This window comes from Salvelinus alpinus, chromosome 10 (genome assembly GCF_045679555.1).
Source record: "Salvelinus alpinus chromosome 10, SLU_Salpinus.1, whole genome shotgun sequence".
NCBI classification, from domain to species: Eukaryota; Metazoa; Chordata; class Actinopteri; order Salmoniformes; family Salmonidae; genus Salvelinus; species Salvelinus alpinus.
Genome location: NC_092095.1, coordinates 52964505 through 52978225, shown reverse-complemented (window position 1 = coordinate 52978225; position 13721 = coordinate 52964505). Strand labels below are relative to the sequence as shown.

The window sequence follows — 13721 nt, the reverse complement described above, 5'->3', positions numbered from 1 at the left end:
TGCTGTTGTTCGGACACGGAGAGAGCATGGGGGAGAATGTGTTTGCTGAGAAAACATGGGGGGGTTGCTCGCTAAACACGAAAGAGTTAAAGCAGGTTTCACTCTCACTCCCCTCTCCCACTTTCTCTCTCTCTGCTTCTCTCCTTCCTCCCTCCGTCTCACTCTTCCCCACTCCCTCTCTCTGGCCCCAGGCTGTGGGTGAAAGGCGGTGATTGAGGCCTTTCATGCCAGGCTAACACTGCAGTCCACTGTGTGGCCCAGATGGAACATTGAGCCAAAGTGGCCGCACCATGGTAGATGATTGGCCAGTGCCATTTAAAACAGGCAGCATACTCCAAACATCACCTGACACCAGCTGGACTTGTGTCTTTTTCACCTATATTGACCACTTTAGTTTCAGTACATTATATTTTGTTGAATTTGAGCATGGTACTGTTAAATCCCAATGGAGGATTACAATAGCAATGCCATGGTGCAAGGCCAACTTTGTTCTCATTTAGAGTTGTTGGTTAAGATTAGGTTGCAGGAGTTAGGAAGAACTGATCCTCAGTTACAAAGACAGAAACAACTGCAAAAACTGTGTTCCATTTTAACCTCAGTGAAAGGAACATTATATCCCTCAGCCTGTAACCCACCTATCATCAATTTATATACTTTTTTTTAACAAGATTCCTTTTAAAGGGCAGGTTTAGCACTCAGTCGTAAGTTGTGTTGAGGTGTGAGTCAACACAAGCAGTACCATAAATGGCTTTCCTGTGTATTTGTGAAATATGGGAGCCCATAAAATAGCGGAAGTCCTCCACTGTATTAGCTAAGTGCAAAATAGCATTTATTATGCAGAGGACAAATTGTCTTGCATGGTGTGCTTCAAGAGAAATATGCCAAGATAGGCAGGCGAAGATGAAACATCACTATATTGCCAAATAGGAAATATTATCAAATGCAGACAATGTGCCAGAGCTCTCAAATGCGTAAAACTTGCATAGCTCTATAACTATGCAATGTGCTCTTTGAAAGGGTAGTCTATAGGACTTAGAGAAAACAAAGGGGGAGATGGTTCGGTAATCTAAAATATAGGGGCTTACTTATCCAATCAAGGCACTCTTTAATGAGATGTCGAATGCACGTTAGATCAACATCTGTTTGTATAAATGTGTTTGAAAGGAATGATATTGTATAAATGTGTTTGAAAGGAAGGATATTCTCTCTGTGTGCCTACAATACATCAAGCTCTACAGTAGGAAGCCTTGTCATTTGGGGTGTGGCTGAAAGGGTCTGGTCTGTAAGTGGGGCAATACTACTCAACAGGTTGGCCAGGTGGCACCCTCCAAAGAATGTCAATATTTGCAGATGCTGAGCTGATATCTCGCTCTGCTGCTGGATGGATGACTCAACAGACAGGAGGTAAATGATGTGGAAGGCAAACAAGAGAAAAGCAACAGTTACATTGGGGTTCCGGAATTGGAAACATGTCTTTGGTTGTTTCGTGAACCCATCCTCAAGATGACTCAATGCGACTGACTGAAACAAGCTCGTCATCGAAAGCACAGAAAAGCGGCCCTGCTTTTTTTGTGCGTAACGCTGTGTACTCTAGGGCCGGCACGAGCAGAACTGTCTGTATCGTATGTCTCTCGCACATCCTAATACAAATATTGTGTGGCAGTTGCCACGGCGACAGCTCAGCAACAGCTGGTTTGATTCACTTCATGTAGAACCTGTTCCTGATGGAGCTCTGCCAGAACAACTCTTCTATGTGGGGCTAGAAGTGACACATAATATCTGTGTATTTGTATCTGTTTAACATGTATTGTATGTTTTATTATGCAAGAAACCTATTGTACTTTTTATTATTAGAGGTTTCAGTTCATAATACAGGAATAGGTGGATATTTGCAGATTATACTGTAGATTATGTTCCTCTAAAAGTGATTGATTTGACTCCATTGACAAATCTTCAGAAAAATATTTGATGCAAGTTAAAATGATTCCCATTTCAAGACAAATCTGTTGGGACTAAATCTACGTCTGACCTCACATAGAATGTATTTATTTGTTCCATATTCCTTTCCCTTGATGAAAACCTACACACACACCACCAAAACAGGATGCATCCCTTGATCACATCAAAAGGAAGTAACGTAAAACACACACTACTTTCTACTCCAGGTTCCCTATCGCGCTGGAGGAGTTCATGTTACGGTTATGGGAAGGAATCTAGGAGGAGCAGAGCCAAGCACAACTGCTCATCGTCAGAGCAGATTAACCTTGTCAAAGTGGAGAGCGCTTGGGAAGTGAGCGCGAGCAACTCCCTGCCAGCGCCAACACCACACCACCACTTCCCACAACAGATCTGAGGCCTGGCTTCTCCATGAGTCTTTATATTGGCTATGGTTATAATCTGCCATTAACGACTGGTCTAGGATCAGCCCTCCAATACCTCAGTGAAACCCATAAACATCATGAGGTTAGCAAATAAAACAACCCTAGATTAGCTGTTATGGGCATAGCGTTTTGAATCAGCTCTATCTAACTCTTATCCGAACCTCAGCCATAATGTGCTTATCCTTTAATTCAGCATCCTACTTCTCCTCTCACCTGAAATTCTTCTCATCTAAATAGAGGTTGATGAATATTTAGTCCCGTCCTGTCTAACCCTGCACCTAAAACTGTACCTTGACACCTCAGGGCTATTGATAGTTTGGCATGCAGTGTCGGAAAGGCTAGCTTTGAACTGGTTTCTGCAGCCAGGTGTAGAATTCCTCTTGAGGTATAGAGATGACCATATGGTCAGGCTGTGGTGGGTTTTTCCAAAGCCCACAGATGTGTGAAATGACCTCAAGAGTTCCTATGTAGGTTTAGACCTGGCTGGATTGCTATACACACACACACACGTACGGAAGCACACAGACATAAGTCCTTTGGATTTGATTGCAGTTGGAAATGTGCTTGATAATGGCCACAAAAAGTGCAATTCTTTATGAGCATCACTTGATGTCAGTTAATTCAGTGAGAAGGAATATTTCCTGATCTCGTGCTGATTAGCTAAATGTGTACACAGTGAAACGCAACAACCCAATTTTAAGTCATCAGTATGCATGAGAATTCTAGCATGCCTGTATGACAATAACTAAGAACTACAGCCCGTTTTGACTGAAGACAGGCATGCATGCATTTAGGAAATCCTTCCAAACCCTCCACACAGAGCGGAAAGAGCCCAAGGCTCTTCTATTTGTGGTTACTTTACTCTGATGTAAAGAGACAAGAGTGTACCTGCCAAACCAACAGGTGAGCCAAGCCACTCTTCCCTCCACACTGGCATGTTCCATGCCCACTTGAAAGCTGTAGCAGCCTTGTGCTGCTGAGATTACATATCCTGCCGTTTCTTGTTAACATGCTCGTTGTGTATGCTAATTACGTGTACACTATCACAGAGACATACACACACACAAATCCTCATGTATGCAGGCACAACCATAGAAATCAGCAACATCGCATACATTCCAACTCACTACATTATGCATCCACGCACACCGATAATTTACACCAAGACACACACCGACTTCCAAAGTCATCAGGAAGCACACACAGCAACCCTATTACCGTCTACTATTTAGTTTCAACTCCGTCCGCTCTCGTTCTCTCCTGTGCCCTGGAGGGAGGTGTCATCTCTGAGTCAACTGATTCTAAGAGCTCAGCTTGATCACCCCTTGAGTGAGGAGAGTCTGTTGACTTAAAGCCCCGGTAGCATCCACAACGGGCCGAGAAGCGGGGAGCAGGGCAGGCACATGCTTAGGTTGGCCGTAAGTAGCTAGAGGCTAACGAGACCTCAGATATGCTGTCGACAGCAATTGTCAGCACTGTTCCCTCTGGGCCGGTGCGTGTGACTGAGTTTACTTTGTGCCCTGGCCTCTATTCCAAATCGCTCTAGTTAAAGGGTGGATGGAGGTGGGCGAGTATTGAGGCTGTGAGAAGTAGGGCCTAAGCTATCCCGGCCTAATAAAAGGAAGAAAAAAAAGTGCCCCATTAAAAAAAAGAACATTTGCCAACCGGAAGGGAGTTCTGTAAATGGGTCACTCATTAACAGTTTATAAAGAGGCTGGATTGGGGACAGCCAAAAGAACAAATAAAACCCACATGCATTCAGTAGAAGCAGGCCTCTGTACGGCAAACAATGAGCTTTTCAGGAAGAAGTTTATACTTTGTAATTTCGATGAAACATATTTGGTTGCACAAATGCCAAATAGTGAGGTAAATGTGCTAACATTTAACAAAACCAACAACCAAACTATAAACTCTGAGGGTTTAGAGAGAATCAGTGTCATGGGCTGTGTCTCAATTCCTCTCAGACCACTGGAGGAAGAGGTTGGAGGGAGGGACCTTGTATCTTGTCCTCCAATGCATTTTGAGAGCAATTGAGGAAACAGGAACGGAGGAAGCAAGGATTTAACAGCTAGTAGTGTTTTCAGACACAGCCCTAAAAAAAGAGAGGCTATTCAACATCCTCCAGCGCTCACAATAGAATGAATTTGATGTCGAATAGGCCTAACATGAGGCAGTCAAGGGGTGCCTTTGGAACTTTATTGGCATTTTGCAAGACTTCAGGTTAAAGGGTTAACAAGCACGCATCATCATCATCATCTCGGAGTACCAGAGATGTTCCAAGAATCATTTCTGACAAAACTAGTTTGGCTGTTTTACAAACATACAAATAGAATATTAATAACGTTGCTTTAGCTGAATACTATTATAAGCTGAATACTATAATAACCAACTCGGCCAGACTAATCATGCATTTAAGTTACGTTTTTTGATATTGCTGATGAGGCTTCTGTGTAACAGAAACAAAATGAGAAAGGAATCATTCAAACATTAAACTCGACAATAGTTTAAAATGTCACAGTCCAGGCTAATTGCAATAATCAACTCAATGAAAATGTAATTCTTTAAAATAAAAGTGCAAAAAGGCAGATATCCTTTTTTGGGATAAATACAAATTCCAGTTCAAAACGGATTGACAGAGAGATCAGTCTACGCACTACGACAAGTAAGCAATTCACAACTGAAGAGGTTCTTGAAAAGTGCAAATATAATAAATTGGCATAAGCTGTGATACAGTTCAATCCTTTCACGATAAAAGTCATGAGTTTCATCAAATAACATGTTTATACCAAAGACAATTAAATATGGGGATTAATATCATGTGATAAAATACAAATTGATACTCCAATGGAGCTCTAAAAGTTAAATAAAAAATAAGACTAACTGTTTCATCATCATGCTCATTAGGAGCAGACATCCAGTTCAGGAAAGGACACAATTGCATAAGACCTCTCATGTTCTTGTGTGTACTTTTCAATAAACATCCACAACATGTAGACCCAGCTACTACACTGCACTATTCTACCCCATGTTAAGGTGTATTCAATGTACAAGACTTGGGATATTAAGCAGGATGGGACTATAACAGGGGTTAGATCAGGGAGGCAATTGAAATCTAAAGAGCCAAACAAAGCCGGTGGAAATATCAAAAACACACAGGGTATATTTAGCTGGGTTAATCTGTACTGTACGGACTTTCTGAAAGAGATGAGTCAGCTGTTTTTGCTTTTAATGAAAGACGGCAGACTTTCGCAGCGGTAATGACGCACTGGTTCTTTTCTTCCTCACGTCTTTTCACGGGTGTTTTTTTGTTGTCCTGGTCATTCGAGAAGAGGGTCGCAAATCCTCAGGGAATTTCACATTAAGGAGGAATGTTTGGTAAAACAACCTGGAGCAGAGGAAGTGGGAGAAAAAAAATATGAAAAAGTTACTGTTGTAGAATTCGCAGACTACGGGTAGCGGATGTTACAACATCGCCATTTAGATACAAATTGGTAACAACAATATATAGTATTATTTCATAAACAATAACTTAATTTATATGCATGCCTTTATATGAATGTCAATGTCAAGGATACTATCTACTATACATGTTAGTATGCGGTGACTGTGTCCTAAGGTCTTCATTTACCTCAGTACAGGAAGAAGAAGCGTGTTCTGTGTGAGGCAGCCATGCTTTCAGACATGTTGCGCACTTTCAGGTAGTTCACAAACCCTCTGAAGAAAAGCAGGAGACCTGAGGAAGGGATTCGAAATCATTAGTACAATTTTCTTTTAAACACTTCACCACTATTCATCCAAGGTCAAGGAATTCACTTTATTGTGGGCAGATTAGTAGTACATCATTTTAGCCACCAGATGGCATTGGTGTATAACATTCTAAGTAGATACATTAGTACAGCTTAATTCCTCAGCAATTGGCTAGTTGAAGAATGCAGCATTTGCTATACAGATCTGTAAACTTACCAAGGACCAGGAAAATCCACCAGAGCCAGTACTGCCCATTGAAGTATCCAGTAAAGTAGTCCGAGAACTGTGGGAAAGTGGAAGTTACAGTGAACGGACATTCAACAACATTTCCTACCACAGGACAATACTTTTGAATGACAGTTACTGTAAACACATACAGATGGTCAGAATCACGATGGGAGAAATATTCCTTGAGTTAGGATTAGACTTCCCCAAGCTCTCAAATGTTGGGTGTCCTAATTGAGACCAGGTTTCAAGGTCAATTTTTTTTAACCCAATTCCCGGACACCAGGCCTTTGATTTGGCACTGCTCGGATAAAGGCCTAAACTACTGTATAGCCTAGTATTGCACAACATCCAGTGGGAGGAGCTGTGTGCACCAGATCAATGATAAAAGCCACGGGGTTAATAACTACATCCACCAGTGTGTTGCTTCTTCATGTGGAAATTCTACAGGGCTTTGATTGATGCCCGGAGCACAGAGAGCACACTGGGCTCTTGCTCTTAAGGGTGTCCTCCACACATCTAGGGCTAACAAGCATCTGCTTCCTGCTGCACAAGCCATGCCTGGGATATGCAGTGATGTACGGGGCATAATTGAAATTAATTTTGTAACATTCAATTCATTATAACATGCTAGTCAAGTGAAGCATTTCGCGTTTTTTGTAAAAACACAACAACATTTTAGTAATTTAGCAGATGCTCTTATCCAGAGCGACTTACAAGAGCAATTAGGGTTAAGTGCCTTGCTCAAGGGCACATTGGCAGATTTTTCTCCTAGTTGGCTCGGGGATTCAAACCAGCAACCTTTCGGTTACTGGCCCAATGCTCTTAACTGCTAGGCTACCTATTAAGCAGGATAATGCTAGCCAATTAATTTACAGTAAACCATTTGTAACATTGATGTTTGAAGTAGACACTCTTTGTATGGGCTGCTTTTAAAGTTACGGACTGTATGTCCTGTCCCTTATTGAAAATCAACTCTGTACGTTATTTTAGATGCATTGATTAGGCCCCTTTAAGCCAATACTGCACTTACCCTGACGATGAGAATCCACTTGATGAGAGAGAGGCCAAAGCCGCAGATGGCCCCGTATCGGCCAGCGATGGTGTTGGTCAGGCAGAATGACAGGCAGAACCCAATCCAATTGAACAGGAAGGCCACTGTTTGGAGACAGAAGAAAGCATGCAGTTACAAGCCCAGACCGACAGACACCACTCTCAAGGTTGACTGACATTTGTTGAGTGAGTCACTGTTCAGTATATTACAAATTGGATGTCCTTCTATACATACTTAAAAAATACATTCTGAGGCCATATGAATGTAGCCAGAGAATAGCTAAGCTGACTTACTTTGACCTTTCCCACCTCCATTCCTATTGGAGGAAGAGATCATGTTGTCTTCAATGAGTCTGACTGTTGCCACCTTGTGGTGAATCCATAGAAAACACCTTCAACTGCTTACTGACATTTTCATCCAAGCAAACTTTTGTTATGTTCCCCTGCTCAGACTGAAATGGGCCAGTCCGCTCAGTGAAAGAGGCTATTTGGCTTGTCAACTTGTTGAAGAATGGGGGGGGGGGGGGGGTTACGTGCACAAACAGAGCCACTCACTGAAAAAGGCCAGCATGAAAATGCCGTCGTTCCCCACCCTCAGCTGGTCGACGTCGCTGAAGTCATCCCTTGGAGGGAAGTCATCCTCCTGTTTAAGCGAAAGAGGACAGGTAAACAACTCATCCATCTCTTCTGCAGAAACATCGCAATAGCTCGGTCATCCCAATGAATAAGGAGATGAGCAGTATAGTACTGTTGCGTGTCGACATTTCCTTCTCTTTTGGCGTTGTTGAGAAAGCAGACACACAGTTCAATGGGTATTTGTACTAAACCTACATAAAATAGAGCTACATACTGTAAATACTGTTGTAGCTATGTTTTGGTCCTGAAATATGTTATACGCTGTGTAGTTAACAATAGCAGCATTGAAGTTCCTTACATCATTCCAGCAGAATAATCCTGTTTTCATGGGTAAACATCCCATACTTAAACACGTACGTACGTGTGTGTGTGTGTGTGTGTGTGTGTGTGTCCTACCCCTGGTATCATCTCCACAGCAGAGAGTATCATGGCTGCAGCTTTGGCTTTCTCTGCCTCATCGTAGGTGGGAAGAGAGGTGGCCACGCTGTAGGGCGGCGGCACGGGGAAATCACTTGGGTAACAACTGCTCTCTACTGGGGGACCACAGGGAAGAGACATGGCCAATTAAAACTACAACAGGGCAAATTAACACAGTTCACAAGGTGAAGATGAAGTTCGGAAATCAATTCAATCAAATAAGGAAATCACATCGGCTTAATTACAGGAGGCGTGTGAACTATCGGCCTATACTTAGGGCAACTGGCTGGTTCCAGCATGTTTGAAAGAGCTACAGACGCTGCGAGAGAATGAGATGGAGAAAGGGGCAGAAAGACAGAGATTGAGACACAGAAAAAGGCAGAAGCAAAGACATAAGCTAAACTGAAGTGTAGAATGGGGATTAAAAAAATATGGAGTCTTTGGTTCTGTACCAGGCATGGCAGCGGTGTCTCCCAGGGCGATGCTGGCATACGGGGGAGGTGGGGCCTCTGCATCCCCCTCCAGGGCTACTGGGACTGGGCAGGCCTGGGAGGACGAGCTGGCCTGGGCCGAGGTGCACGGCTGCTGGGCGCTGGTGGAGGGCTCACAGGAGTCGTCTTCATCATTCTCAAACTGAGAAAGAAGGGGGGGCGGGGGGGTATAGAGAAGGAGTTAAGTGTCACTTCAATAAAACCCACGTCACAAGTTCACAACACAGACTGTCAAAGGTGAGGAAGGAGAGGGAAGCCCTGTAAACTGAGACGCTTGGAGAGATATGGTCATGGCCCAACACTGAAAGATCATCTGGTGTTTCGTAATCAACTAAGTAGGCACCATTTGATTCCAGTGCTAAGAGTGCTGAAGACATCCAAAACAGCATGTGATCTAGGCTAATTTCCAGCATAGCATCCAGTTGGAAGAAGACAACATGGTCATGGGAAACAGAAGGGTGACAGTAAGATTCTAGAGAAGACAACACAGCCTTATATCTGGCCAATGACAAATGATGTAGCCTAAGCGGATACATAGCCTAGGCCTTGATCGGTGTGGCAGCAGTGCCAAATGTCGCTTTAGTCTTGCAGCTCACTTGAGGCTGTGGCTTTTGCGTAGGTCAACAGACCAGGGTTTAACTTGTGGCTTAGCTGTAGATGAAGTTTGGCATCATGTCCAGCAGCACTCTACGTACTGCGGGTCAATGTGCAAAGCCAGGAGAATGAGTGAGTGCGATGCTATCCGGTGTCAAGGACACCAGTTATGTAAGAGCTAAACAACTGCATAACTGGCCAGGGGTGATTTAGTTATTTCACCATCAGCACACCAAGGCCTAAACAAGAACTCCTGAGGTCATCTCAACACAAAAAAAAACAAGTCCAACTAGATAAGTTAGGCTTACATGTTTAATAAAGACCTGTTCAGAATGAGTGTACACAAATAACAAGGACGGTTGGCGAGATTACATTGTAAAAACAGCCTGTATGATGCATCTAAATACAGGTTGCCCTCAAAACTGAAAGCCTGACAGGAAGATGACACATTGAGGCAAAACCACAGTTGCCTAGCGACTGAGGAAAGTGCAGAGGCAGGATCAAAATAGCATGGCTGTGGCTGAAAAACTTCTGCACATCAAGAAGCAAAAAAGGAACGGCATACCATGGTATGTCTGATGTCAGCAAGCATTCCAGCATAGTGCAGCAGTGGGCATTTGGACTTTTAAGGCCAGTAGGCTACATTATTCAATGGCTTACAACTACCTAATTAACTTATCCCATATCAAATCAATCAGTCTATGGAGGTAATTATTGCTAACCTAAATACACATGGCATGATAACGACTATGAAAGGTAAAGTTTCCGGCTTTAGAGAGTGAGGGGCCGATACAGGACTAAACCAGGAGTGACCCTAGCCTTGGATACACAGCATTCACATTGACAACTAGACAGACAAGCAATAGCCAACCTCCAGCAGCATAGCTAAAGCTGGTGCTAGAGGCCAAGTGTAGAACATGACAGCGCGTCACACAGCACGACCCAAACAAGTATTTACACACATGTAAGAGTCATTTTTCACTGAGCACAAAAAGTGGATTTCTGAATATTTCCTTGTTACCGGAGTTCCATCTGAAACCAGAAAAAGGCGTTTATAAGACACCGGTGCCTACCAAATTGAGAATTAAGGAAGTATCGCCAAATAAAAGGTAGGTTGAAGAATGTTCCCCTATCCATTACCCATCCAACGCTAAAACACCAGCGTTTCCTCTAAATGAATTTAGAAGCGGTGTGCCGCCACTTCTCAACGGCAACCTCCACTCCAATGTTTTTTTATTTATAATATATACACTGAACAAAAAGATAAAACGCAACATGCAACAATTTCACTGATTTTACAGAGTTACAGTTCATATGAGGAAAACAGTCATTTGAAAGAAATACAATAGGCCCTAATCTATGGATTTCACATGACTGGGAATACAGATATGCTATCCTGTCACAGACAGATACCTTTAATAAAACTTGACCTCACAATGGGCCTCAGGATCCGGTCCCGGTATTTTTGTGCTTTTAAATTGCCACCAATAAAATAAAATTGTGTTTATTGTCTGTAGCTTCTGTCTGCCCATACCATGATCCCACCGCTACCATGGGGATCTCTGTTCACAACGTTGACATTAGCAAACCGCTCACCCACACAACACCATACACGTGATCTGCGGTTGTGAGGCCGGTTGGACGCACTGCCAAATTCTCTAAAACGACATTGGTGGCGGCTTTTGGTAGAGAAATTAGTGGCCTTTTATTGTCCCCAGCACAAGGTTGCACCTGTACAATGTCCATGCTGTTTAATCGGCTTCTTGATATCCCACACCTGTCAGGTGGATGGATAATCTTGGCAAAGGAGAAATGCTCACTAACAGGGATGTAAACAAATTTGTGCATATGGAACATTTCTGGGATCTTTTATTTCAGCTCATGAAACATGGGGCCAACACTTTACATGTTGTGATATATATAATATATAAATAGTTTTTTTGTAATTTCTATATCCTTTATATTTAGCAATAAAAAATTAAAATGGGGGGAGGTGTTAAAATGTTTTCAGTGTGAACTTACTTAAATGACTAAGACCAGAAATAATGTATGTAGATAACATAATGGAGCTATATATTTTTTAATAAGATAATCTTTGAGAACTTACAATTACCTAAATAAAAACTAGACAGGGTAAATAAAAATAAAACAAATGTTATGTTTGAGTCACTCAGACAGCACATGAACACAGAATAAGCCAAGGTAAAATGTGTATAATTGTAGAAAATGACCTTTTAAACTGCACATTTTCTATCAGCCCCGTGGTAAAATGCATTGAAATGCAGGAAATATGCTTTAAAACGTTCTCCCCACCCCATGGTAAATTGTGTAGAATTGCTAGAAATTATATTTAAAACAGCAACATTATGGCGCAAGAAGAGTGCCTCTAAAATGTTCGGCCCCAAACCCCACCATTGATTATTTGGTAGTTAACGTTCCCACAAATGGCTGTATATAATTGAACTCTAGCCTGTGTTAGCTTACCTGGCTCTGGCTGACATGCAGCTAAATAACGTACGCTAGCTAGCCAAGTTAGTTATCCGTTCAGAAAACCAACACAAGCGGAGTTAACTAAGAGCTAAAGTGCTGTCATTTGGATAGCTAACACTGAACTCAAATTGAATTGGAACTTGCTAGCTTAGCTAACGTTTAAGTTAGCTAGGTTCGCTAGCTATTGTACTGTTGATCTGCTGCTGAATAATGCGGAAGTGACTAGCACGAGGAACATCAGTTTGATTACAAGCCGTCAACTTAAACATTTCTAGTCTAGTTTGACACCAAGTAATGTTTTAAGTAGTTTGTATCGTTTATATTAGTTGGAGTTCCCAAACAGTTGAAAATGTCGATTGTTTTGGCTCACCATTTGGTATCGACTCACTGCCTGGTCCATCTTGACGTTAGACTCCGCTGGCGGAGCTGGCCAGCAAACGAAAAGTCGACAATCTTGTATTTAGCTATTTCGTCACTTAATTTAACTTTTTAATGGACCGCATTCAGGTGAAGTATATTAAATATACACGTACAAAAAAACGTAGATTTACGCTTCAACTGAAGCAAAACTCCTTTTCATAGGAAACGTCGAGTGAGTGGAAACACAGAGGACTCTGACTTGTGACGCAATGCCTCCGAATTCCAAATCTACTCCTATCCACTATACTTCCCTCATCCCTGAAGATCTGAAAGATATTGGATGAATGTAAACAATAAAGTGAAATATAAGATATCGTCTTATTCTTAATACCTATCAAATCTCATACGATTTGACGTTAGATAAGACAGTGTATAGACTAGGAAATAGGTGCTAGTGGTTGAATTGGAATTGGGTTTTCTACTCTACCGGGGACTGGAACATATTTGACCACTAGGTGGTGCAAACACTCAATAGTTATTCAGAGAGGCGGAGAAGGACGGTCAGAAGCCTACAGTACACACACACACTGTTCGCTATAATCTCACCGTAGATGTCGGAAAGATAGTTAATTCCCCATTTTTGGTTGTGGGACTCTGCATTTGGACAGGTAGGTCTACTTGGCAGTACTCTTGGTTTATAGTCTATCAGGACTCATTGGATGGGCTGCTGTAACTGGAAACCAGGGTTCCCCACATGGCGGTCCGCGGACCAAATTTGGACTGCGGCTGGTTTTATTTGGCACCCCAAGTTCTGAGCCACACTTTTAAAATGATTTTTATATTTACAATTTTCATTGCTAGACATAAAAGACTAAAAGCACCAGGAAATCATCTTCAATTGATTGTTCCAAGGTATTCCTACCACCATGGAGTGAGAGTTCCAAAACAAACCCAGAGGACCCAATCAACTTCTAATTTCCTTCTATTTTCTTTCCCTGCAAGTGCTTGTTAGTGAAATATTTGTTTGGCCATTAAATGAGAAAGGGAGAGAGAGAGAAGGAGGTAGAGCTTTCAATTGCACAGCTGTTTCTGTCTTTAATTCGACTAAGACAGTTGTAAATTATATGCAATGCAGGCTGTGCAAGACATGGTCTATCTAGGCTCATGGGTACTACAAACACAATGGGAGAAACTGAGCAAGAGATTATAGCTATTCAATCAGACCAAATAGAGAAGAGAACATTTACAAACGACACAACAAATATAAGAGCAACATTTCCAGTTTCTGTTACATTTGGAACTGTTGGATAGTTGCCACATATCAAAA

The 13721-nt window shown here is 42.2% G+C and overlaps 1 protein-coding gene across 2 annotated transcripts; it reads right to left on the bottom strand.

Moving 5' to 3' along the window:
- Positions 1 to 4542: 4542 nt before the first annotated feature.
- On the bottom strand, positions 4543 to 12859 carry LOC139532245 (NEDD4 family-interacting protein 2-like). Of its 2 annotated transcripts, none has more exons than XM_071329623.1 (8): positions 12405 to 12859; positions 8912 to 9092; positions 8439 to 8575; positions 7962 to 8049; positions 7387 to 7511; positions 6345 to 6411; positions 6010 to 6114; positions 4543 to 5766 (listed from the first exon to the last, which is right to left on the bottom strand). In XM_071329623.1, the coding sequence occupies exons 1-7, from the start codon at positions 12432 to 12434 to the stop codon at positions 6011 to 6013; spliced, it is 732 nt and encodes a 243-aa protein (XP_071185724.1). In that variant the 5' UTR covers positions 12435 to 12859; the 3' UTR covers positions 4543 to 5766; position 6010. The 2 variants fall into 2 exon arrangements, with proteins under 2 accessions (XP_071185724.1, XP_071185725.1); XM_071329624.1 differs by having other exon boundaries at positions 8439 to 8572; positions 12405 to 12678.
- Between the last annotated feature and the right edge of the window lie 862 nt (positions 12860 to 13721).

Bases quoted from the DNA above. Each gene is read 5' to 3' on its own strand.
- LOC139532245 (XM_071329623.1), bottom strand. From the start codon at position 12,434: ATGGACCAGGCAGTGAGTCGATACCAAATG. The intron at 7,512-7,961 runs GTGAGTGGCTCT...GTCTCCAAACAG, and splicing joins TTTCATGCTGGCCTTTTTCA to TGGCCTTCCTGTTCAATTGG. The intron at 6,412-7,386 runs GTAAGTGCAGTA...ACTTTCCCACAG, and splicing joins AGTGGATTCTCATCGTCAGG to TTCTCGGACTACTTTACTGG.